This window comes from Macrobrachium rosenbergii, chromosome 10, assembly GCF_040412425.1.
Source record: "Macrobrachium rosenbergii isolate ZJJX-2024 chromosome 10, ASM4041242v1, whole genome shotgun sequence".
NCBI lineage: Eukaryota > Metazoa > Arthropoda > Malacostraca > Decapoda > Palaemonidae > Macrobrachium > Macrobrachium rosenbergii.
Genome location: NC_089750.1, coordinates 72,729,819 through 72,757,206, shown reverse-complemented (window position 1 = coordinate 72,757,206; position 27,388 = coordinate 72,729,819). Strand labels below are relative to the sequence as shown.

The following is a 27,388-nucleotide window of genomic DNA, read 5'->3' as shown; positions in this document are numbered from 1 at the left end:
GAAATCATTTATCAATTTGCGTTGGCCTTCCACATATTTCTTCCAAAAGATTTTTTCCCTAACATATTTCTCAAACTCGTATTTCCTGCCATCATCCATCTTTTATTTTTTTCCCTCAAGGTTTTCGAAATGACTCAATAATTTCGCGTATTCCTTTCTCACAGGTCACAATTTATATTTTTTCCGCGCAATGTTTTTTCTTTTTTATCTTTTGTAAAAATGTACTTCGTGTTGCTAAGGATGTGGTTAGCAGAACGAGGAGTGTGTCAGTCACGAATGTTTTACTTTCTCCTCCTTTCCTCCTTCGTAAGAACTAGATCGAAGTGGAAGCGAGCGCGTAATGACAGAATGACTTCCGATGCAAATAAACATTCAAGCCCAAACGACGATGATGGGGAATTATGCGCGCCACATCAATCAGACCATTATATATAGCATGACGGAACATTAACTAAAAAGATACGAATTGATGTGATAGCACCAATTGTAGCTGTCTTCAACAAAAGGTTTCATCATCCATTCCCACCCAAGGACTTTAACAAAAGTCACCCTCTCTCTCCTCACCCAAGGGCTCTAACAAAAGTCCACCTTCCCACCCATAGGCATTAACAAAAGTCCCTCTCTACCCACCTAAGGGCTTCAACAAAAGTCCCTCTCTACCCACCCAAGGGCTTCAACAAAAGTCCCTCTCTCCCACCCTCCCACCCATAGGCTTTAACAAAAGCCCCCTCCCCACCCAAGGACTTTAACAGAGGTCCCCGCTCTCCCAACTCAAAGGCTTTAACAGAAGTCCCTCTCTCCCACCCAAGGGCTTTAACAAAAGCCAGCCTCTACCCACCCAAAGGCTTAAACAAAAGCCACCCCTTACCACCTAAGGGCTTTGACGAAAGTCTCCCCATCCGCCCACCCCCACCCCCGAGGGCAATTTCATTACCCTTAATTCTTCATGTCATGGACTCGCATGACGGGCGTCTCCGAAATCCAACAGATCTGACTAAGTAATATTCCAAGTAATATTCCGCCATCAGCGGGAATTAATGATCCTTAAGCAATCGGCGTTCGCGGCCGTTCCCTTCTTTATTACATCTATATATATTTCCTGCCCAATTTCCCATCTCAGGCTTTAATGTCTTCACTGGAAGTATTCATTTGAACCTCGGGCGACGGTCTGAACTTATTCGAAAGTAAAAGAGTTATTGTTTCTGTGTTTCTCACGTAGGTTTTCTAGACAGGTATGGAAACTGCAATTCTTCGTAGCTTTTCCAGACAGTGATTCTTTGTAGATTTTCCAGACAGATATGGAAACTACAATAATTCTTTGTAGGTTTTCCAGAGAGGTATGGAAACTACAATAATTCTTTGTAGGCTTTCCAGAGAGGTATGGAAACTACAAGTCTCCGTAGATTTTCCAGGCAGGTATACAATTCTTTTTAGGCTTTCCAGAGAGGTATGGAAACTACAATAATTCTTTGTAGGTTTTCCAGAGAGGCATGGAAACTACAATAATTCTTTGTAGGCTTTCCAGAGAGGTATGGAAACTACAGGTCTCCGTAGATTTTCCAGGCAGGTACGGAAACTATAATTCTTCGTAGATTTTCCAGGCAGGTACGGAAACTATAATTCTTCGTAGATTTTCCAGACAGGTATGCAAACCACAATCGCTTGTGGATTTCCCACACAAGTACGGAAACTACAATTCTTTGCAATGTAAAAAAAATTATATATTTTTCACACCGTTAAATTCATAGTCATTCAAGACAGCACTGTGGCGAAGCAGCAGAATCGTGAACAGAGGATTTCACGATGATCATAGCTCTCACCCCATAACCTTTTTCAGCAGAGAATAGGAGGCATTTCACTTCCAGCCGAAAGCGAGTGTTCCGAAGTATAGGCAGCGCGAGCAATTATTTCACCGCCTTAAGCTACACCACCCTGACAAGCACAATTTCTTTCTTAGCATTTAATTGCTTCTTAAGATTAAGATAGAAGGAAATGACAACCCAAGGGTGACTGGCGATTATGAGTTGAATTGTGGTTGCTCATGATACATATGATACTAGCCTAAATTCACTGATGTCGTTTTTTCTTCTTTTACAGAAAAGATACTATGCCCATTTTCAAGTAAGCCCTAAAATGGAGAACTGCAGTGTCAGCAAAATGATCGAAATTGAGATGTGCCACCTATTAGGCTTGTGAAGCACAAAACACACAAGTCATCGCAGTATCAGAATGATTCTTGAAAGCTTTCCACGAGTATTTAGGAGGTCCCATTTGCAGTATCTGCAAAATCAGTAGTAAGGCAAGGGAAACTGCAGTATCTACCATTTCTCTCTGTTTTGTAGTTTTGCAGACATTGCAGTCTTCCATTTTAGGCAGTGCTGTACGCTTACCACTGCAAGTCTAACTGCTGGCATTTTGAAGGGCAAGGTGATGGCCGCTGGCTTGGAAGAAGGACAAAAACAACCATCCGATTTGGCTGAGGTGACTAAGTAGCATGCACACCATTAACACGGATGATCGATGGAGCCACCTTTGCCGGTTGAGGTTGTCAGAAAAGAATCAATTTCTTTTCTGCGAGGGACGAGTGTTTTAGGGAGTTGTTAGGGAAGAGATTTAGAGGCAATATGATGCAACATTAGAAGACTGATCTCAGGCCTTGAATGCCTGCTTGTGTGCGTGAGATCTGCAGTCATTCAAGGTCCTTCAGTACGATGCTACTAATACGGAACGTCTTTCTATGCAGTCTAGAAGTACTCAAAGTGTTACAAAAGCTAGTGGATATTGCGTAGCAAAGAATAATGCTAATCTCTAACACGGCAAAGATTACTGCAATCCTTAACAGAGGAATTCACACAGCTTCCACGATCAGTAAGATAATCAAAGCAACACCTTCCACAATCAGTAAGATAATCAAAGCAACACCTTCCACAATCAGTAAGATAATCAGAGCAACAGCTTCCACAATCAGTAAGATAATCAAAGCAACACCTTCCACAATTAGTAAGATAATCAAAGCAACAGCTTCCACAATCAGTAAGATAATCAGAGCAACAGCTTCCACAATCAGTAAGATAATCAAAGCAATATTCAAATTACTGCTTTCAGTGAGGACTTGGGAAAGGATAAACACTCTGGGAGAAACAAAAGATACTAAGCCTGTCAAGACCATAACTCCTTCTTATTCTAAGACGGTCAACTGGCTCTATTTTATCCCTCCGCAGTGTAGCAGAAAGCGCGTGATTTTCACTCAGAGGGCCACTTATCACAACTAGTATTTACCAGTCAATTTCCTCGATTCGAACAGATTTCGGGAGCACTGACCTTGAACACAAACACACACGCACATACCTGCCCTTAAGGCAAACGCAAGGCCACCGAGAATGTCGCAAAACAGGAAGACTTGAGACTTTCGTTTAATGACAGGTTAATCTGTCAATTGCCCAAACGTAGAAGCAATTTCGGTCTTTCAAGGATTAGTAGACATTAAACGCCAGAATGGTAATATTTCTTGTGATGTCGCAAATAGACATGAGAAAATGTTCATTAGCCATTTTTAGTTTTCTGTAAAAGGAAACTATTGCGCCGGCTTTGTCTGTCCGTCCGCACTTTTCCTGTCCTCCCTCAGATCTTAAAAACTACTGAGGCTAGAGGGCTGCAAATTGGTACGCTGAGCATCCACCCTCCAGTCATCAAACATACCAAATTGCAGCCCTCTAGCCCCAGTGGTTTTTATTATATTCAACGTTAAAGTTAGCCATAATTGTGCGTCTGGCAACGCTATAGAACAGGCCACCACTGGGCCGTGTCTGAAAGCTCCATGAGCCGCGGTTCATACAGAAAACTCGATTGCGCCGAAGAAACTTCGACGCATTTTTTACTGGTTTCATTTAAGTTTTTCTTTTCTTTTCTCCTTTTTTTTGATTGACCGACTTAAATCCGGTTTGACACAAAAGGAAAGAGAGAGAGAGAGAGAGAGAGAGAGAGAGAGAGAGAGAGAGAGAGAGAGAGAGAGAGAGAGAGAGAATTAAACGTAAGAATATAAAATTCATATTGATGTTGAAAATGAAAATAGGAAAATTTGACCGACAGACGTCCATCATAATTTTTATTTTATATTCTTTTTTGAAATTAATGTGGATAAATGATCTACGAAGTTCCGATTTGACACAAAAGCGAAGAGAGAGAGAGAGAGAGAGAGAGAGAGAGAGAGAGAGAGAGAGAGAGAGAGAGAGAGAGAGAGAGAGAGAGAGAGAGAATTAAGCAAGTGACTTGCATTATCTTTGTAGGCATTAAGCCCGTGCCTCTGACGAGAGAGAGAGAGAGAGAGAGAGAGAGAGAGAGAGAGAGAGAGAGAGAGAGCTAGTAAACGCAAACATCAACTTTTTGCAACGCAGCAACTGCGGCAAAACACACAGAAGTTTGAATGTCAACAACACCTGACAAGGCTCACGTGCTGACATTCTTTTCTCAAATGAACAAGCAGAACTGCTTTCATTGCACGTAAACAGCGGATAAATTGGACACACGGCATGTTTTCGAGTCCTTTTTATCTCCTGGGTACGATTACTTTGCAGTAACATTAAAACCGCAAAAGGATAAGAAATTGACTCCAAAGGTTTCCCTGAGCGCCTTATTGCAGTTGTCTGCAACACGTAGAGAAAGATATCGCAATTCTTTCTCTAATATAAAATATAAAAACTTTTTTCAAAACACACACACACACTATAATTATAATTATACTGTATATATATATATATATATATATATATATATATATATATATATATATATATATATATATATATATATAACAGTGACTTGTATGGCCTTGTGGGCAGGACCCTTGCCTTTCGATTCAAAGACCTGGGTTCGATCCCGATGTGAGTCAGAAATTTATTTCTGTTTCACACGTGATTGTGTGTCGATTATTTCTATATATATATATATATATATATATATATATATATATATATATATATATATATATATATATATATATATATAGAGAGAGAGAGAGAGAGAGAGAGAGAGAGAGAGAGAGATTCAGCCAACTCCCGTCAAATCCCAACTTTCCCCTGTAAACCTAAGCACTGAATTATGTACTGGCATTTACTCAGCTGTGTTGGTGGTGGATCGAAACTAGGGTCGAAAAGAGAATAGGGGCTAACAACTTCATCCCGAAAGGCTTCTTGAAAACCGGAAGACTAGCACCATCTGAAGCCATTCCTGCTCAAGGTTAAGGGCAAGGGCGTTGGCGTGGGCGTGGGTGTATGCTCAATATACTGAATTTTCGCGTACGAATTTTGCCGAGCAAATGATATCGAATGCTTATGTAAATTCCAGTACTGAGAGCTAATTAGAAGCCACCTCCGTTATATTATATTATATTATATTATATTATATTATATTATATTATATTATATTATATTATATTATATTATATTATATATATACAATACTGTATATATATAATATATACAGTATATATATAATATATTATATTACATTATATATACAATACTGTATAATTAATACCGTATAATTAACCCAACCTTTGAAATTCACCAAAAACTTGACATTCTGGTGACAAGTGGATTAACCACAAAGACAGAAAAATAAATAAAATATAAATAAATGAAAATAAAAAAAAATTGGACTACAGTTCAAACGGACGGTATTTTCCGCTACTTGAAGGACTTAACTTCCCCCCTCCCCCCACCAACCAACGAAATTAAAATAAAAAAATTGGACTTCAGTTCAAATGGACGGTATTTTCCGCTGCTTGAAGGACTTAACTCTCCCCCCTCCCCATCAACCAACGGAATTAAAATAAAAAAATTGGACTACAGTTCAAATGGACGGTATTTTCCGCTGGTTAAAGGACTCTCCTCCTTCCCGTACCCCCACCCCTCCCTCCCCCCTATGTCGTCTCACTGAAGCTGGTCCTCCACAAGAAAGAATTCCCGAATCATCTCCCACGGGAAGCGAAGGAACCACCTTCCTTCCTCCTCCGCCTTCGTCCGCAAGGGCGGCGCCGCCGGTGGGAGGAACGCCGGAGGTTCCAAGGTTAAGTTCGTTTTTTTTCATGCAAGACGTCGAGGACAGGAATGCTTCATTTGTTACGAATAAAATCTAAATTTTTTCCAGACCATTTTACTTTGCTGAAGTACAAAGGGAGATTCTCGTGTCCTGGAAGGGACACTTTTCCTTGTGTGTCTTTGTATACATACCCAGGGTACACAAGAATTCAGATGTATAATGAAGTCTTAGATTAAAATGTTTGCTATATTAAAAGTGAATTATATTAGTTACATTGTCTTGTGAAAACGTTTACGTAAATTACAAGCGGACTGTCTTAATTAGATTGTGTTGGGAAAATGTTTGCGTCAATGAAAAACGAATTTTCTTAATTATACTGTCTTATGAAAACGTTTACAGAAATTGAAAAATGAAATTTCTTAATTACATTGTCTCGTGAAAACGTTTACAGAAATTGAAAATGAAATTGTCATATGAAAACGTTTACAGAAATTGAAAATGAAAGTTCTTAATTATACTGTCTTGGGAAAACGTTTGCGTTAATCAAAAACGAGTTTTCTTGATTATACTGGCTTACGAAAACGTTTACATAAATTGACAATGAAATTTCTTAATTACATAGTCTTGTGAAAACGTTTACAAAATTTGAAAATGAAATTTCTTAATTACATTGTCTTGTGAAAACGTTTACAAAAATTGAAAATGAAATTTCTTAATTATATTGTCTTGTGAAAACGTTTACAGAAACTGAAAATGAAATTTCTTAATTACATTGTCTTGTGAAAACGTTTACAGAAATTAAAAATGAAATTTCTTAATTATACTGTCTTGTGAAAACGTTTACAGAAACTGAAAATTAAATTTCTTACTTACATTGTCTTGTGAAAACGTTTACAGAAATTGAAAATGAAATTTATCAATTACATTGTCTTTGAAAACGTTTACAGAAATTGAAAATGAAATTTCTTAATTAATGTCTTGTGAAAAACGTTTACACAAATTCTTAATTACATTGTCTTGTGAAAAGTTTACATAAATTGAAAATGAAACTTCTTAATTACATTGTCTTATGGAAACGTTTACGTAAAGTAAACACGAATGTTCTTATTTACTTCCCAATTCTTAACTGAAACGTTTGCGTAAACGTTTGCCTGGTTGGTTGACTGGGGAAAAAGCAGGCTTTAAGCCAGCACAGGCTCTTTCCCAAATCCGGCAGTTAAGTAATGAAGGCGATATACAGGCCTGAAATGGACCCCTGAGTTCGCCCAACCAACATAGACAATGTTTGAAACCAGAAAAGACCAACCTACATCAACAATGTTTGAAAGCGGAGGAGACACTGATTATAATGTTTTTATTCACAGGGGCCTGTCAGCACAGATTTTCCTTCTATCCCTTTTTTTTACCTTTTTGTTTATTTATTAATTTGTTAATTCTGTTTTCTAATAACTGATCTCTTCTTTCTGTATTTCCTATCACCTTCTGTTACTTCTTTCAAATGAACACCATATTCTCGGGAAGCTCGAATTTCAAGTCAATGACCCCAGTGGTGGGCTCGTTCCATATGAATAGGGTTCATCATCTGAATAATAATAATAGCTCTTCACATCACTTAAACCATAAAGCTTTACATTTTCCAAACTCGATCTAAAACTGCATGTAATAATACCCACTCCTGTTTTTCTGTCTCACATTTCTTGACGAGTCATTACGGACGAAAGTGATGAAAAATGTTTATCCCCGGGGTCACTGGCCGCACCGAGCGTCTCGCTCGGGTCAGAATCTAAGAGGCTGATGGCATAGATCGAGATCATCCCCAGATGAAATGAGTCTTAAAACAAGTTCGCAATTCCGGATGACGAACTTGTTAGCCTTGTCGCTTGGGCTGGGCGTTAGTTTTTGTCACTACGAAAGCAGACCGGTAACCGTTTCAACGGCCATTTCATTGCACTGTTCTGAAAATGACCTGCATCTGCCACTGGAATATATATATATATATATATATGTAATTGCAATAGCCACAATGCCCTCTTAACTTTTCGAATTCTTCGCGGTTTTTTAGATACGCTTGTCACTGCCGGGTCGGCAGCGTGATCCCGTTGTAATTACGGAACCCGGATTCGTTTCTCGCTACCGGACATCACAGTTTCTTCATATTTCTTGCACTTGGGTCTTAAGGCTTTGTAGTGACAAGCGTATACAAAAAACCGCGAAGAATTCGAGAAGTTAAAGAGTGCATTGTGGCTTTTACAATTACATATGTATCTGGTAAAAAGTGACCAGTAGATTCTACATATATATATATATATATATATATATATATATATATATATATATATATATATATATATATATATATATATATATATATATACGAATATATATATGTACATATATATGCATAATATATATTAATATACATACATATACATATATAGATATACATATATACATACACACATATACACGAAAACAATAAAATAAAATTCGCCACATAAGAACCCGGGAAAAATAAGTTCTTCGTATCAGATACGCGTTAATTTGAAAGTAAACTCCAAAGAAAATCTTTTATATGAAATCATTTTCAACCATTAGGAACTTTAACCACTAATATAACAGACAAAGAAAATATTAAATCTACCGATTAATTTCAAGCTGAAACGACACAGCAAACTCATTGTTTTTAATTGCCTCTTGTAGGACATACAAAAGTGGCTTATCACAAATATTCACTACTGAGATTACTCCGGTGTCACGTATTGAAGATAATATGCAAATGATACCATAAGCATATATATCTAGATACACGTACGTTTTCTTATATATACGCTTGTTCACAATGAAGACACGTTCACATGTGGCCGTGTTTGTATGTATATACGTAAAAATACATTAAAATTATAAAGCAATAAACTTAAAAGCAGTAACAAGTAAGCACTGAAAACTAGTGGGGCTACAGCAATCAGAAACGAGAAAAAAATACAGAAAATTTAAAAACGAATAACCGAAAGGATTACAAAACAATTAACTTAAGAGCTGTGACAAGCAAGCACTGGAGACAAATGACGCTCAAGCAAGCAGAAACGAGAACGGGAATAAAAAAAAAAGCCTTCAAAGGCAAATCATCTGTTACCTTGATGCGCACGCGTGTCTGAGCCCAAGCAAAAGAGAAGCTCCGCAGACAAGCACACCTCACTCTACGGCAGGCACAAAGCGACTGAAGAGTGCCAGCACTGACACGCTTCTTTTAGACACGTGTTCCCTCCCCCAACACGCCCCCACCCCCACCTTCGCAGGACAAAAATGCTGACTCGGGACTCGGGAAGCAGAGTCATCGCGTTTCGTCTTTCAAGTCGATGAACTTTTGTATTAAAAGACAAAATAAGGGGAAAAATAAAACTAGAATGATTTGGCATAATTCGGATTGCAAGTGCAGTGCTTGCATGCTCCGCTTTACGGCTGGGTGATTTCTTATACGCTTTTCGTGTGCTTGTGTGTTTTGTGTGTGTTGGAGAGAGAGAGAGAGAGAGAGAGAGAGAGAGAGAGAGAGAGAGAGAGAGAGAGAGAGAAGGGAGTATTTGTGTTTGCTCCAACAGCAGTATCTAAAATCAATTCGTATTTTAATCATTTACATACTTTTGCTATTATTTAGTTATCAATTTATAACTTTTTTCTTTCTTAATAAGTGATCTCGTCTTTCTACATTTCCCATACATTCTGTTACTTCCTTCTAATGAATACCATTCTTCGGAGGCATGAATTTAGAGTCAATGGCCCCTTTGGTGGGCTCCTCCGTATGAATAGGGTTCATTTGATTAATAATAATAATAATAATAATAATAATAATAATAATAATAATAATAATAATAATAATTTTCTCAGGATCTTTGATATATGGTGCATCACATCGATAAACTTTGCTCAGGTAACCTTATATATATAAAATAAGAATCAGTGCAACTCACTGGGGTTGACTCAGTCACAAGAATATGCAAGCTATTCTTTAAAACGGCATATCACAGATTTTTAAAAAAAGTCCCGTCAGAGTTGGACGAAATAATTTGATCTTAAATTCGATCCGCTAATTCCTGCCGCCTTTTCTGCACTTTTTTTTGTCACTACACTTTTAGTTTTCTGAAAAGAAAGCTATTGTGCCGGCTTTATCTGTCCGTCCGCACTTTTTTCTGTCCGCCCTCAGATCTTAAAAACTACTGAGGCTAGAGGGCTGGAAATTGGTATGTTGATCATCCACCCTCCAATCATCATACATAACAAATTGCAGCCCTCTAGCCTCAATGGGTTTTATTTTATTTAAATAAGGCTAAATTTAGCCATAATCGTGCTTCTGGCAACGATATAGGATAGGCCACCACCGGGCCGTTGTTAGAGTTTTATGGACCGAGGCTCATACAGCATTATATCGAGACCACCGAAAGATAGATCTATTTTCGGTGGCCTTGATTATACGATCTACACAAAACTCGATCGCGCCGAAAAAACTTCGGCGCATTTTTTACCTGTTTTTTTTTTTTTTTTTTTTTTTTTTTTTTTTTATCGCTGAACAAGAGCGGTCATTTCATTACGAATACAACAGACAATTGGACATATTTTTTAAGACGTCTAGACTCTGAGAGAGAGAGAGAGAGAGAGTGAGTCTCAAGGTGCTCAAGAATTTGGACATAAGCTGGAAGGGGAGGTGGGGGGGGCGTGGTTTGTGTAAAATGTTAAAATGTCAGGGTGTTCCATTTACAAAGAGCCTGCGATTTCCACGCAACCTCCGCGGGTCAGCAAAGGCTGCTGACACGTGTCTACAGAGAGAGAGAGAGAGAGAGAGAGAGAGAGAGAGAGAGAGAGAGAGAGAGAGAGAGAGAGCAGTCAGTCACTCAGCTCTGGGGAATCCTATCGGAACGATTACTTGCATGAAATACGAGAAGGTGAGGCGGGGGCGGGGGCCGGGGGGCGGGGGGGTGGGTGGCCCTTTCCATGAAAAGGAAGTGGGTCGAGATTCAAGGTAATAATTGGGCCATAGCTAAGGCTCGCGGGAAGGTGTTGGCTTAATGCTAACAAGAGACCGAGATACGGAAAGCTCTCTTCAGTCTACAGCTGCTCTCTCTCTCTCTCTCTCTCTCTCTCTCTCTCTCTCTCTCTCTTTCTCTCTCTCTCTCTTTCTTTCTCTCTCTCTCTCTCTATATATATGTGTGTGTATACACACTATATATAGATATGTATAATATATATATATATATGTATATATATATATATATATATATATATATATATATATATATATATATATATATATATATATATATATATATATATATATATATATGACTATTTATCACATCACCGTGATTCATATACAATCAGAAAGCTACAAACGTCCTTTAATATCAATTCACTCTACCTCCGGAAATAATATATTTTCATATATGTTACCGAAGGGAATTTTTTTAGTTGATAATAAGTCCGTCGTCCCGTGGGATCGAACCAGCGACGGACGAGGAATCAGGACTTCAGTGACACACTAACCAGTCGGCCACAAGAGGTATAAGTGAATAACATCTCCCATCATCTCACCCGTCGAACTCAGGTGTTTTGCGTTTGGAGACGATATCCACCCACCTCTACCATGTTGACCGTGTAGTGCATTTGTCGCACGTAGCCATATTATGACTATTTATCACATCACCGTGATTCATATACAATCAGAAAGCTACGAGGTAGAGTGAATTGGATATTAAAGGACGTTTGTAGCTTTCTGATTGTATATGAATCACGGTGATGTGATAAATAGTCATAATATGGCTACGTGCGACAAACGCACTACACGGTCAACATGGTAGAGGTGGGTGGATATCGTCTCCAAACGCAAAACACCTGAGTTCGACGGGTGAGATGATGGGAGATGTTATTCACTTATACCTCTCTTGTGGCCGACTGGTTAGTGTGTCACTGTAGTCCTGATTCCTCGTCCGTCGCTGGTTCGATCCCACGGGACGACGGACTTATTATCAACTAAAAATTCCCCTTCGGTAACATATATGAAAATATACTATTTCCGAGGTAGAGTGAATTGGATATTAAAGGACGTTTTGTAGCTTTCTGATATATATATATATATATATATATATATATATATATATATATATATATATATATATATATATATACATTTGTATATGTACAGATATATATATATATATAGATATATATATATATATATATATATATATATATATATATATATATATATATATATATATATATATATATATATATATATGCACATACACACACACATATATATACATATATATCTGTATATATGGTATATAAGCTACTTAATAACGTAATTTTTTCCAAGACCTCACTGCACAAACCTAACATGATTAAACAATGGATCCAAATAAATGCATGAATTTGAACATTTTCTAACCTGGTCTTCAGTAGATCTAGATGTGACTCGGTGAGAAAATTTCTCCCAGGCAATTGCATTACGCTAAGCTCGGCTTGCCCATTGTCAGGCGATAACGCAATAAGGAGGTAGACAAGGCTCCGCCTACATGGGGGATTTGGGGGTGAAGTGAGCAGACCTCCTCTTTCTCTTGGCCTTGGTATCTCTAACCTGTCTATATGCCTCGCTGTCGAACTTCTCAATTCCAGAGGTCCTTGATTCCTCACTACATCCCTGAGGGTGCAGTGAAAACGGAGCTTCAGAAATTCAGGCGAATATGCATTGCATTACTACACTAGTACAATTCTCCTTTTATTTTAATAATTTGCTTACATTTTATCTATTCATTGTTTGTTAATTCGTTTTTTTCTTTTTTTCTCTTCTTTCTGTATTTCCCATGACCTTCTGTTACTTCTTTCTAATGAACACCATATTCTTTGGAAGTTTGGTTTTCAAGTTCAGTGGCCCCTTTGGTGGGCTTGTTCCATACGAATAGGGTTCATCTTCTGAATAATAATAATAATAATAATAATAATAATAATAATAATAATAATAATAATAATAATAATAATAATAATAAGAGTAACACTTCAGCTTCTAGCACTGCAAAGACAATACTTTCCTAGTTTTATTTCACTGTCAATATCGCCTTTCACTTCATTTCCAGTCTTACGACTAAGTTTATACCCATTACGTAGCATGACAACATCGGAGCTTTCGTGGTGTAAATCAGAGGTAATAATGCAATAAAAATACTTTAATGGTCAATCGAAATTCCTAAATGATTCTACACATGTACACTTACATTTTTCATGAAACAGTTATAGTGTTGGTATAAGTTTATTTCTCTATTTAATGCCTCTGGCTTTAGATTCTAGTAACATCGACTGAAATGATCAATCTGACGTCAAATGCAAAGCAACATTTACTTTGTAATGTTGAAAATAGCAACGCGAAGTGCAACAATCGTTCAAAGTAACTCAGAACAGGTCAAGGACTGAGGAATGTGTCCTATAACACGTATAGAACTTGAGAGAGAGAGAGAGAGAGAGAGAGAGAGAGAGGTGGTTGGGTGGACGTACGAGTTAAACGTGGACCTACAACGATAACGATTTGAATAAAATGGGAAAGATTTGCTGGATTTAGTCGTAAAGTTCAGGTTCAATAACGGGTTTGGTTCTAAGGTGAAGAAGAAGAAGAAGAAGAAGAAGAAGAAGAAGAAGAAGAGGAGGAGGACGATAGTAGACAAAAAATGATTAAGGTCATTTGAATGCTATTTAGTCATTCTTCTGGAGATTTTTCCTACTTTCTGAGACGAGGATTTTTATGACGCAGTGAGCAAACTTCAATGGCGCAATTCCAACAGCGGATCCTTCCTATTTAATTTAGAGGTTGTATCATTAACCACTTCACACACCTACAAAGAAGTTTCTCTTCCATTCTTTCCACAAGATCAAACCATCTCAGAACATTCTGATCCATCCTTTTACTTAAATATCTGCACTTCTCAATACTTTTTAACCTGCAGGCATTACACAAAACAGGCACTTCAACTGATTCAGCCCATATCCTTTGAATCGCATTCAGCATCTACACTTCACTTCCATAAAGAAAAGTTGGCTAAACAGTCCCTTCATACACTCGGACCTTCTTTTGCTTAGACACTCCAGGTTTTTTCCCAGTACTTTACTTACAATTTCTACTCATACGATCCTCTCACTTTCTTCTTGTCAGACTCACTCGGTGTTTAAATTATCTACTATAACTATATACCACGCATGCGCAACGGGTTGTTATTGCCATCAATGTTCAGAAGACAAACCGCTATTCATATGGAACAAGCCCACCACAGGGGCCTGAAATTCAAGCAGAATATTATGGTCTTCAATTGAAGGAAGTTACAGAAGATAATAGCAAATACAAAAAAAAATCAGTAAAGAGATCAATAAAGAGATTAATAAATAAAAAAAATATAAATTAATAGATTAATAAATGAGTAGATAAGTAATAAATTAGTTAAATACAAGGCGAGTTGTTGTAGGGCAGTAATGCATTACCTCAGTTACTGCTGCGGTGTGGGGTCTGCGGTGGGAGGTTGAAACCAGCATATTCTTTGGAAGCGTGAATTTCAAGTCATCGGCCCCGTGGGCTTGTTCCACATGAGTAGGTTTCATCTACTGAATGAATAAATAAAATAAATCTTAGCTAGAAGGAACAAAAGACCTCTGGAACTGAGAAGTTCGACAGGGAGGCACATTCCCTGCGTACTGGCGCTGCTGTTCAGTGAATTTGGTCGCTTTTGGCAGAAAAAGGGGATTAGGGATCAACTGTGATGGCGAAAGTTCTCTATTAATTTACAACTTATGAACAATTGATAAACGAGAGACCATCCGTCGACGGTCCAAGTCATAACTGCCAAAGTTAAGAAACAGATACCTACCATCACTAACTACTCTATCTAAAAAGAGATAAATCTCTGGCAGAAGCAGAACTCCATACCAGAGAACAATATTCTAGTAAAGGAAGGACAAACGACCTACAACAGGTTGCGTTGAATTTATCATTGCTATAAATATGTGAGGGCTTACGTACAGGTCCTAACTTTCGTACGGCATTTGCTGACACTTTCATTAGATGTTTCTCAAAAGTAAGGTGTGAGTCAACAGTTACTTTAAGTATAGACCGAGGATTAAGGGACCATAACTGGCAGGTATCAGCCAAAAAGCCTTATCTAGAAATAAACATTCAAAGGCCTTATCGAAAAATACAGATATTAAAAGGCCTTAGCCAGAAATAAAGACATTCCAAGGACTTATCCAAAAATAAATAGATTCAAAGGCCTTATCCAGAAATAAAGACATTCAAAGGCCTTATAAAGAAATAAAGACATTCAAAGGCCTTATCCAGAAATAAAGACATTCAAAGGCCTTATCCAAAAATACAGATATTCAAGGGACTTAGCCAGAAATAAAGACATTCCAAGGCCTTATCTAAAAATACAGACATTCAAAGGCCTTATCCAGAAATAAACATTCAAAGGCCTTATCCAAAAATACAGACATTCAAAGACCTTAGCCAGAAATAAAGACATTCAAAGGCCTTTTCCAAAAATAAAGACATTCAAAGGCCTTATCCAGAAATAAAGACATTCAAAAGCCTTATCCAGAAATAAACATTCAAAGGCCTTATCCAAAAATACAGACATTCAAAGACCTTAGCCAGAAATAAAGACATTCAAAGGCCTTTTCCAAAAATAAAGACATTCAAAGGCCTTATCCAGAAATAAAGACATTCAAAGGCCTTATCCAGAAATAAACATTCAAAGGCCTTATCCAAAAATACAGACATTCAAAGACCTTAGCCAGAAATAAAGACATTCAAAGGCCTTATCCAGGAACAAAGACATTCAAAGGCCTTATCCAGAAATAAAGACATTCAAAGGTCTTATCCAGAAATAAAGACATTCAAAGGCCTTATCCAGAAATAATCATTCAAAGGCCTTATCCAAAAACACAGACATTCAAAGACCTTATCCAGAAATAATCATTCAAAGGCCTTATCCAAAAACACAGACATTCAAAGACCTTATCCAGAAATAATCATTCAAAGGCCTTATCCAAAAATACAAACATTCAAAGACCTTAGCCAGAAATAAAGACATTCCAAGGCCTTATCCAGAAATAAAGACATTCAAAGGCCTTATCCAGAAATAAAGACATTCAAAGGTCTTATCCAGAAATAAACATTCAAAGGCATTATCCAAAAATACAGACATTCAAAGATAGCCAGAAATAAAGACATTCCAACGGCCTTATCCAGAAATAAAGACATTCAAAATCCAGAAATAAAGACATTCAAAGGCCTTATCCAGAAATAATCATTCAAAGTCTTACCCAAAAATCAGACATTCAAAGACCTTAGCCAGAAATAAAGACATTAGGCCTTATCCAGAAATAAAGACATTCAAAGGACATTCACAGGATCCATTCAAAGGCCTTATCCAGAAATAAAGACATTCAAAGGCCTTATCCAGAAATAAAGACATTCAAAATCCAGAAATAAAGACATTCAAAGGCCTTATCCAGAAATAAGCCAAAAATAAAGACATTCAAAGGCCTTATCCAGAAATAAAGCAAAGGCCTTATAAAGACATTCAAAAATAAAGACGTTCAAAGGCCTTATCCAGAAATAAAGACATTCAAAGGCCTTATCCAGAAATAAAGACATTCAAAGGCCTTAGCCAAAAATAAAGACGTTCAAAGGCCTTATCCAGAAATACAGACATTCAAAGGCCTTATCCAGAAAATAAAACATTCAAAGGCCTTATCCAGACATTCAAAGGCCTTATCCCTTATCCAGAAGGCCTTATCCAGAAATAAAGACATTCAAGGCCTTAAAGGCCTTATCCAGAAATACAGACATTCAGAAATAAGACATTCAAAGGCCTTATCCAGAAATACAGACATTCAAAGACCTTAGCCAGAAATAAAGACATTCAAGGCCTTATCCAGAAATAAAGGACTTATCCAGAAATCAAAGGCCTTATCCAGAAATAAAGACATTCCAAAGGCCTTATCCAAATACAGACATTCAAAGACCTTATCCAGAAATATTCAAAGGCCTTATCCAGAAATAAAGACATTCAAAGGCCTTATCCAGAAATAAGCCAGATAAAGACATTTCAAAGGCCTTATCCAGAAATAAAGACATTCAAAGGCCTTATCCAGAAATAAAGACATTCAAAGGCCTTATCCGGAAATAAAAAAGACATTCAAAGACCTTAGCCCAAAACAGACATTCAAAGGCCTTATCCAGAAATACAGACCAGAAATAAAGACATTCAAAGGCCTTATCCAGAAATAAAGAAAAAAAAGACATTTCAGAAATAAAAATAAAGAAGGAAATAAAGACTCAAAGGCCTTATCCAGAAATAAAGACTTATTAAAGACAAAGGCCTTATCCAGAAATAAAGACATTCCAAGGCCTTATCCAGAAATAAAGACATTCAAAGGCCTTATCCAGAAATAAAGACATTCAAAGGCCTTATCCAGAAATAAAGACAAAGCCTTATCCAAAAATAAAGACATTCAAAGGCCTTATCCAGAAATAAAGACATTCAAAGGCCTTATCCAGAAATTAGCCAAAAATAAAGACATTCAAAGGCCTTAGGCCTTATCCAGAAATAAAGACATTCAAAGGCCTTATCCAGAAATAAAATTCAAAGGATCCAAAAATAAAGACATTCAAAGGCCTTATCCAGAAATAAAGACATTCAAAGGCCTTATCCAGAAATAAAGACATTCAAAGGCCTTAGCCAAAAATAAAGACATTCAAAGGCCTTATCCAGAAATAAAGACATTCAAAGGCCTTATCCAGAAATAAAGACATTCAAAGGCCTTATCAAGAAATAAACATTCAAAGGCCTTATCCAAAATACAGACATTCAAAGGACTTAGCCAGAAATAAAGACATTTAAAGGCCTTATCCAGAAATAAAGACATTCAAAGGCCTTATCCAGAAATAAAGACATTCAAAGGCCTTATCCAGAAATAAACATTCAAAGGCCTTATCCAAAAATTCAGACATTCAAAGACCTTAGCCCAAAATAAAGACATTCAAAGGCCTTATCCAGAAATAAAGACATTCAAAGGCCTTATCCAGAAATAAAGACATTCCGAGGCCTTATCCAGAAATAAAGACATTCAAAGGCCTTATCCAGAAATAAAAATAAAGACAAAGTTCAAAGGCCTTATCCAGAAATAAAGACATTCAAAGGCCAAAGGCCTTATCCAGAAATAAAGACATTCAAAGGCCTTATCCAAAAATACAGACATAGCCAGAAATAAAGACAAAGGCCTTATCCAAAAATAAACATTCAAAGGCCTTATCCAAAAATACAGACATTCAAAGACCTTAGCCCAAGGCCTTTTCCAAAAATAAAGACATTCAAAGGCCTTATCCAGAAATAAAGGCCTTATCCAGAAATACAGACATTCAAAGACCTTAGCCAGAAATAAAGACATTCCAGGCCTTTTCCAAAAATAAAGACATTCAAAGGCCTTATCCAGAAATAAAAATAAAGCCTTACATTCAAAGGCCTTATCCAAAAATATTCCAGCCAGAAATAAAGACATTCAAAGGCCTTATCCAGGAACAAAGACATTCAAAATCCAGAAATAAAGACATTCAAAGGTCTTATCCAAAAAAAGACATTCAAAGGCCTTATCCAGACATTCAAAGACCTTATCCAGAAATAATCATTCAAAGGCCTTATCCAAAAACACAGACATTCAAAGACCTTATCCAGAAATAATCATTCAAAGGCCTTATCCAAAAATACAAACATTTATCCAGAAATAAAGACATTCAAAGGAAATAAAGACATTCAAAGGTCTTATCCAGAAATAAACATTCAAAGGCATTATCCAAAAATACAGACATTCAAAGACCTTAGCCAGAAATAAAGACATTCAAAGGCCTTATCCAGAAATAAAGACATTTAAAGGCCTTATCCAGAAATAATCATTCAAAAGCCTTACCCAAAAATACAGACATTCAAAGACCTTATCCAGAAATACAGACATTCAACGGCCTTATCCAGAAATAAAGACATTCAAAGGCCTTATCCAAAAATACAGATATTCAAAGACCTTAGCCAGAAATACAGACATTCAAAGGCCTTATCCAGAAATAAAGACATTCAAAGGCCTTATCCAGAAATAAAGACATTCAAAGGCCTTAGCCAAAAATAAAGACATTCAAAGGCCTTATCCAGAAATAAAGACATTCAAAGGCCTTATCCAGAAATAAAGACATTCAAAGGCCTTAGCCAAAAATAAAGACATTCAAAGGCCTTATCCAGCCTTATTCCAAGGCCTTATCCAGAAATACAGACAAGCCAAAAAATAAAGACATTCAAAGGCCTTATCCAGAAATAAAGACATTCAAAGGCCTTATCCAGAAATAAAGACATTCAAATCCAGAAATAAAGACATTCAAAGGCCTTATCCAGAAATAAAGACATTCAAAGGCCTTATCCAGAAATAAAAATCAAAAGCCAAAAATAAAACGTTCAAAGGCCTTATCCAGAAATAAAGACATTCAAAGGCCTTATCCAGAAATAAAGACATTCAAAGGCCTTATCCAGAAATAAAGACATTCAAAAAGCCTTATCCAGAAATAAACATTCAAAATAACAGACATTCAAAGATTAGCCAGAAATAGAGACAAGGCCTTATCCAGAAATAAAGACATTCAAGGCCTTATCCAGAAATAAAGACATTCAAAGGCCTTATCCAGAAATAAAGACAAATAAAGACATTCAAGGCCTTATCCAGGAACCATTCAAAGGCCTTATCCAGAAATAAAGACATTCAAAGGCCTTATCCAGAAATAAAGACATTCAAAGGCCTTATCCAAAGGAAATTCAAAAGCCAGAAACATTCAAAGGCCTTATCCAGAAATAAAGACATTCAAAGGCCTTATCCAGAAATAAAGACATTCAAAGGCCTTAGAAATAAACATTCAAAGGCCTTATCCAAAAATTCAGATTCAAAGATTAAAGACAAAGGCCTTATCCAGAAATAAAGAATTCAAACTTATTCAAAGGCCTTATCCACATTCAAAGGCCTTATCCAGAAATAAAGACATTCAAAGGCCTTATCAAAAATAAGACATTCAAAGACCTTAGCCAGAAATAAAGACATTCCAAGAGGCCTTATCCAGAAATAAAGACATTCAAACATCCAGAAATCATTGAAAGGCCTTATCCAGAAATAAACATTCAAAGGCCTTATCCAAAAATACAGACATTCAAAGGACTTAGCCAAAAATAAAGACATTCAAAGGCTTTATCCAGAAATGAAGATATTCAAAGGCCTTAGCCAGAAATAAAGACATTCTAAGGCCTTATCCAAAAACAGACATTCAAAGGCCTTAGCCAGAAATAAAGACATTCCAAGGCCTTATCCAAAAATAAAGACATTCAAAGCCCTTAGCCAGAAAGACAATTGAGCCCTCAAGATTAAGTGGTACGTGTAGTATTTGTTCAGTACCGGGCCAGGCAGGCAGTGAAATAAACTAAATCAACAGACACAGATAACTAAAGAAACAGACAAATGGATAGAAAGAGAGAGAGATGCTAAATGTTACAATTATTACTGTATTTTTATTACCTTGTTCCCTGTTCCTATTTTCCTACAATAATCATCACAATAAAATTCAACAAGCTTTGGAATTCTCGCCTTGATTCCGTGTTTCTCAGGAGATGAAGAAAATTGTAAGTATCTTTGATCCCTGAGGGCAGCACAAAACGCCACCGAGAATCAGTTACGATCCAGGCTCTGTGAAGCTTTCATTTTCGTACCCTGACACCCTACCGGTCAACAGCGCGTCTCTAAGAATAGGGAGCAGGGTCTGAGAAAGCCTTCATAAAACATAGTTAGTTTCTGAGAACGTCTTTATAAGTATAGTTAGTATTCTGAGAGTGTCTTTATAATCATCAATTGCTTTCTGAGAACGTCTTTAAAAGTATAATTAATTTTCCGAGAGAGTCCCGTCAATATTATACAAAGCTATGAAACTGATCCTGTTTATTTTTTCAAACGTACATTTCGAAACGACAATGAATGACGAAGGCTCTTGTTTCTGACATCATTTCTCTATTTTGTAACTTTCTTTCACTTTCAAGGCTGACTTTAATATAGAGCCCATAAATCCTCCCTCATACGCATACACAATAAGTGAAAATATAATGATTAGTTATTCGTTCTGGACGCATTTTCTGCTTCGACTGAAATCTCACGAGAGTGACAGACAATTCTGAAACGCTAACCATTCTGGGTCATCATAGAGTTTCAGAATATTTTCTCGCACTTATAGAATAGAACGTCTGCAAATATTCTAATTTTGATTCATTCTCGTCACATAACGGCTTTCAGAATATTTTCTCGCACTCATAGAATATAACAGCTTCTGAATATATTCTAATTTTGATTCATTTTCGTCACATAACGGCTTACAGAATATTTTCCCCTACTCATAGAATTGAACAACTTTCGAATATAATCTAATTTTGATTCATTTTCGTCACCATAGCGGTTCAGAATATTTTCTCCCACTCATAGAATATAACATCTAAATATATTCTAATTTTGATTCATTTTCGTCGCCATAGCCATTGTCAGAATATTTTCTCGCACTCAAAGATTACAGCAACGCCTGAAAATATTCTAATTTCAATTAATTTTCGTCGCCATAGCGACTTTCAGAATATTTTCTCGCACTCATAGAATAGGACAACGTCCTGAAAATATTCTAATAGGACAACGTCCTGAAAATATTCTAATAGGACAACGTCCTGAAAATATTCTAATTTCGATTCACTTTCGTCGCCATAGCGATTTTCAGAAAATTGTCCCGCACTCAAAAAAAAAAAAAAAAAAACTAACGAAAGTCGCATTTCACACCTTCCTGGACAGTCGGGTCAAACGGACAGCGACCTTGCAGTCGCAAATGTCTTTAGGAATGTGCCGGGAGCTGTCTCAAAAAAAAAAAAAAATTAAAATAACAGGATACAATGAAATACAAGAAAATGTTAAAGTAATTCTAGTCTAAGGATTTGGGTGGGTTTTTTCCAGCGTGCAAGACTCGTTCCTCTGATCACAAAAAAAATATGCATTCGTAAGTAGGTTACCGGCCTTTTCAATTCTTATATACAAGAAAAAACGTCACAAAAACCAGGGCCCTTATTAGAAAGTTCTAATAAGGAACCTGGTTTTTAAAGAATTGGACTTATATCTGGGTATTTTTCATTGTCATTGAATGCACACACATGAATACATATACATACATATACATACATATATATATATATATATATATATATATATATATATATATATATATATATATATATATATTTAAATAATTTATACAGTACAGTATATATATATACATATATGTATGTATGTATGTATATATATATATATATATATATATATATATATATATATATATATATATATATATATATATATATATAATTTTACAATGCATTCCCTGACAAAAGACTATGAGGAACACACGTCTTAATCAAAATAATAATAAAAGACACATGCTAAACTCAATAAAAAAAAAAATGCTTCAGACCTACAAAACAGCAGCTCAAAAATTTCCGCAGCCATCAAGGTTACTTATGCAAGGTTAAGTTCAATCTCTCATATTCAAGTATTTCTACCCCTCGAGAGATATCTGGACTTACTTGAAATTCAAGTCTTGAAAAGGCTTTAAAACGTCTATGAAAAAAAGCAACTCTTGCTTTATCTCTCTCTCTCTTCTTGGAATGCAGACCCTGATTGCACAGGTAACCAGTTATAGACACCTGAAATACAGAAGGGAGAGTTTTTGTGACCTGATTAAACTACAAGTTACCTGGCGTCGCAACTGTCAGTGTCACTGACGAAGTGCCCAGAAGGAAGCAATCGAGTCTGAGAGTTCACCGATCCTCTCTCTCTCTCTCTCTCTCTCTCTCTCTCTCTCTCTCTGGTTTTAGATATACAGGCACTGCCGGTGGGCCCCCAAGTGACTGCTCCTAAGGGAATTGTTTATTTCCAATAACGGAAAATCGGTCTGATGTAGACACTGGCAGAGGAAGAACAAATAAGGTGTCGAATACTTAACCTGTCGCCAGCAAAAAGGAAGAAGAAGAAGGAGGAGGAGGAGGAGGAGGAGGAGGAGAAAGTGAAGAAGGAGGAGAAGAAGAAGAAAAAGAAGAATGAGAAAATGAAGAAGAAGAAGAAGAAGAGAAGAAGAAGAAGAAGAAGAAGAAGAAGAAGAAGGAAGGAGGAGGAGGAGGAGGAGGAGGAGGAGGAGGAGGAGGAGGAGGAGGAGGAGGAGGATTATAAGAAGAATGCGAAAATGAAGAAGGAGGAGGAGGAGGAGGATTATAAGAAGAATGAGAAAATGAAGAAGGAGGAGAAGAAGAAAGAGAAAAAGAATGAGAAAATGAAGTAGAAGGAGGAGGAGGAAGAGGATTATAAGAAGAAGAAGAAGAAGAAGAAGAATCCCGATCATTTCAACAAAAACAGCATTTCTGAACGCCAAAAGCGATTCAACAATCAACATACGAAGCTTTACGGTTGGCAGATTCCATACGAATTAAAAGAAATAGCTAGACAACTCGACAGCATAAATTTTGCTACGCCAGATGTCGCCGCCCAATCAATCTTCGACCACAGGCTCGATCACCAGTCACACAAAAAGTTAACGAGGGAATTTATTTGCAGTAAAGGAGTCGTTTTGTTTTTGCGGTCACTTGTTTATTTTTGTTTCATTTTGTTTTTTAATCTTGCGACTGAAGACGTCTGTCTACCGCTTCCTCCTAAAACCTGATTTGTCAAGCGCACTCTTTGTCAAAACCGTGGACTTCCGTGAACGCTTCCGGATATCTACCTGTCAGTAAAACCACTTTGGACTTTGGTTTAAAATTAGCTGTCAGTAAAACCACTTTGGACTTTGGTTTAAGATTAGCTGTCAGTAAAACCACTTTGGACTTTGGTTTAAGATTAGCTGTCAATAAAACCACTTTGGACTTTGGTTTAAGATTACCAGTCAATAAAACCACTTTGGACTTTGGTTTAAGATTAGCAGTCAATAAAACCACTTTGGACTTTGGTTTAAGATTAGCAGTCAATAAAACCACTTTGGACTTTGGTTTAAGATTAGCAGTCAATAAAAACACTTTGGACTTTGGTTTAAGATTAGCTGTCAGTAAAACCACTTTGGACTTTGGTTTAAGATTAGCTGTCAGTAAAACCACTTCGGACTTTGGTTTAAGATTAGCAGTCAATAAAACCACTTTGGACTTTGGTTTAAGATTAGCAGTCAATAAAACCACTTTGGACTTTGGTTTAAGATTAGCAGTCAATACAACAACTTTGGGCTTTTAAGATAACCTGTCAATAAAACCACTTTGGACTTTTGTTTATGATCATCTGTCAATAAAACCACTTTGGACTTTTAAGATAACCTGTCAATAAAACCACTTTCGACTTTTGTTTATGATCATCTGTCAATAAAACCACTTTGGACTTTTGTTTATGATCATCTGCCAATAAAACCACGTTGGACTTTTGTTGAAGATTGTCTGTCAATAAAACCACTCTGGACTTTTGTTTATGATCATCTGTCAATAAAACCACATTGGACTTTTGTTGAAGATTATCTGTCATTAAAACCACTTTGGACTTTTGTTTAAGATTATCTGTCAAAACATCTTTGGATTTCTGTTGAAGATTATCTGTCAATAAAACCACTTTGGACGTTTGTTTAAGAGTATCTGTCAAAACATCTTTGGACTTCTGTTGAAGATTACCTGTCAATAAAACCACTCTGGACTTTTCTTTAAGATAATCTGTCAATAAAACCACTCTGGACTTTTGTTTAAGATTATCTGTCAATAAAACCTCTCTGGACTTTTGTTTAAGATTATCTGTCAATAAAACCACTCTGGACTTTTGTTGGAGATTACTTTTGACCTTTCGGATAATCTGTCAACTTTGAACTTTTGTTTAAAATTATCTGTCAAGAAAGCACCTTTGGAATTACGTTCTGTACGATTTCAAACTACATGTCCTAGATTCTGACCTACAAGGAAATATAATTGACGCAATTCTGCAATAAATAAAAGAGCAATAAAGATCCGGTTGGAGCACAAGAACGAGTCAAGACCTTCACGAGCTCTGGTATGCTTACTGTTCATAATACTGAAATTATCGTTTTCTTATTATTAAGGTGTTCAAAGAACTCATGAACTTTGACACAGTTTTTTATTTTTTAATTTTTAAAATTCTTCTGAAATTTTCACATTTTTTCTGATATACTATTTTTTCTGGGCTTGCAATGAGGTCGTTGCATCAAAATGCTCGCATGATATTGTCTGAATTGGCTTGAGAGAGAGAGAGAGAGAGAGAGAGAGAGAGAGAGAGAGAGAGAGAGAGAGAGAGAGAGAGAGAGAGAGAATTTTTACGCCGATTTCTGGTTTAGATGAATACCTGCATTCACAGCTCTAAGTATCCTAAAATATTTTGTTTTATTTTTTAGTTTTTCAATAAATATGATTTTTTTTACCATTTTGTTCACAATATATGAAGCATGTAAACAGCATATTTAATAAAAATGTGTACGCAGACATACTTAGAGGCTCATTCGTATAAAATGAAATTTCTGTCGCTTAAAATGAAATTTCCGTTACATTCACATCCCGCTCTGCGAATTACATTCCCATTTATCTGGTCTCTTCAAGCAGAGAAGAAGAGAATTCCTTTTGCTCCGGCGGCGCCGTGTCGGATTTCTGAGGCCCGCGATCCGGAGAAGACTAGATCAGTCGGTCCGTGATTCCTTGACCCACAAAACCACTCTGCGTTCCCGGTTTGTGCCCGTTCTCTTTCTCTCTCTCTCTCTCTCTCTCTCTCTCTCTCTCTCTCTCTCTCTCTCTCTCTCTCTTTCTCTGTCTGTCTGTCTGTCTCCCTCTTTCTTTTTCTCTTTATCTCTCTCTCTCTCTCTCTTTCTCTCTCCTCTCGCTCTTTCTCTTTATCTATCTCTCTCTCTCTCTCTGTCCGTGTCTCCTCTCGCTCTTTCTCTTTATCTATATATATATCTATATATATATATATATATATATATATATATATATATATATATATATATATATATATCTCCTTATCTCTCTTTTATCTTTCTCTCTCTCTCTCTCCTTATCTCTGTTTCTCTCTAACTCTATCTGTCTTTTCTTCCGTTCTCCCTCTCCCTCTCTCTCTCTCAACCCCCATCTCTCTCTCTCTCTCTCTCTCTCTCTCTCTCTCTCTCTCTCTCTCTCTCTTTCTCTCTCAAGCGCACTCCCACATATTTAGTTCAAAGAAAATTGATGAAAAATTGCCATCATACTTTTCCTTTGTTATTCCAAGATTTAAAATCAGTTCCTCTTTACTGAAAGGTCGGTCGAATTTAAAACAGAATGATATGTAAAAGTATATATTACGTAGACGTTTTGCAAAATGTAGTGCGTGCGCACACACAAACGCGCGGAAAGCGTATTAAGATCATTTTAATATATTGATCTTAAAGCGTGTGAAGACATCAGTTACGAAGGTAATACGCATATTCATGAGACGCTTTTTAACTAAAATCAAAAGGGCATCAGTGATATTGCAATGTATTACAGCATCCGCTACGAAAGAAAAAAAAATTAAACTCTTAATCTAATGCTCTTCAGCTCTTGCAAGCGAACAGACATCTTAGAGGAACACGAAAGAGAGAAAAAAGAAACAGAATAAGCAATTGCGTAATTTTCGTCTTCATAAAAGCTGGAAGCGATTCGTATACCCTGCTGGGCATTCCGTACCATGCCCAGTCGTGACGTCACCTCATGGTGGTAATTGATCGATTTTGAGGGTGTCTCTTTTTTAAAAAATTTTCTTTTTTCAACCACGCCTGTCTATATAACATTTTCATTTACATGCATTTCCTAGAGTTTTTATCCCGGTCTTGAATAAGCACTCTAGATTCTGTTTCTAGTCTATTGCTAATTACTGTGCCTCTAGGAATGTTATCTAATGCAAATGCTTCCTATGAAATCCAGCTTGGCGTCAAATGTTCCCTGTGCAACTGACCTTAACTGATTACTGATCACTCTTGATTTCTTACTAATTATGTGGCCCTTTAGTAAACGATGCTTGTTCCTTAAACATATAATGATTTTAGGCTCCAAAACCTTTAAGAATTCTTATAGAACTGAATACAGAATTTAGGCCAAAGGCCAAGCACTGGGACCTATGAGGTCATTCAGCGCTGAAACGGATATTGACAGTTGAAGGTTTGAAAGGTGTAACAGGA

General features: G+C 36.7%; 2 protein-coding genes across 2 annotated transcripts in view; one reads left to right on the top strand and one right to left on the bottom strand.

Annotated features, from left to right (window-relative positions):
• The window catches only part of LOC136842854 (glucose dehydrogenase [FAD, quinone]-like), a 39,560-nt gene extending 30,301 nt beyond the window's left edge, over positions 1–9,259 (bottom strand). The window contains exon 1 of the mRNA XM_067110728.1: positions 9,173–9,259. The gene's annotated coding sequence lies outside the window, so the exon portion shown is untranslated. The remainder of the gene's footprint in view (positions 1–9,172) is intronic.
• Positions 9,260–12,605: 3,346 nt separating this feature from the next.
• LOC136842386 (uncharacterized) lies at positions 12,606–24,444 on the top strand. The gene is made up of 2 exons (XM_067109643.1): positions 12,606–12,625; positions 24,021–24,444. Exons 1-2 carry the CDS (start codon positions 12,606–12,608, stop codon positions 24,442–24,444), a joined length of 444 nt encoding a protein of 147 aa, XP_066965744.1.
• Positions 24,445–27,388: the final 2,944 nt, after the last annotated feature.

What these genes read in the sequence shown, in the direction of transcription:
- LOC136842386 (XM_067109643.1), top strand. Translation starts at nt 12,606, where the DNA reads ATGGGGGATTTGGGGGTGAA. An exon ending in ATGGGGGATTTGGGGGTGAA is followed by an intron (nt 12,626 to 24,020) that starts GTGAGCAGACCT and finishes CTTTGGTTTAAG; the next exon opens with ATTAGCTGTCAGTAAAACCA.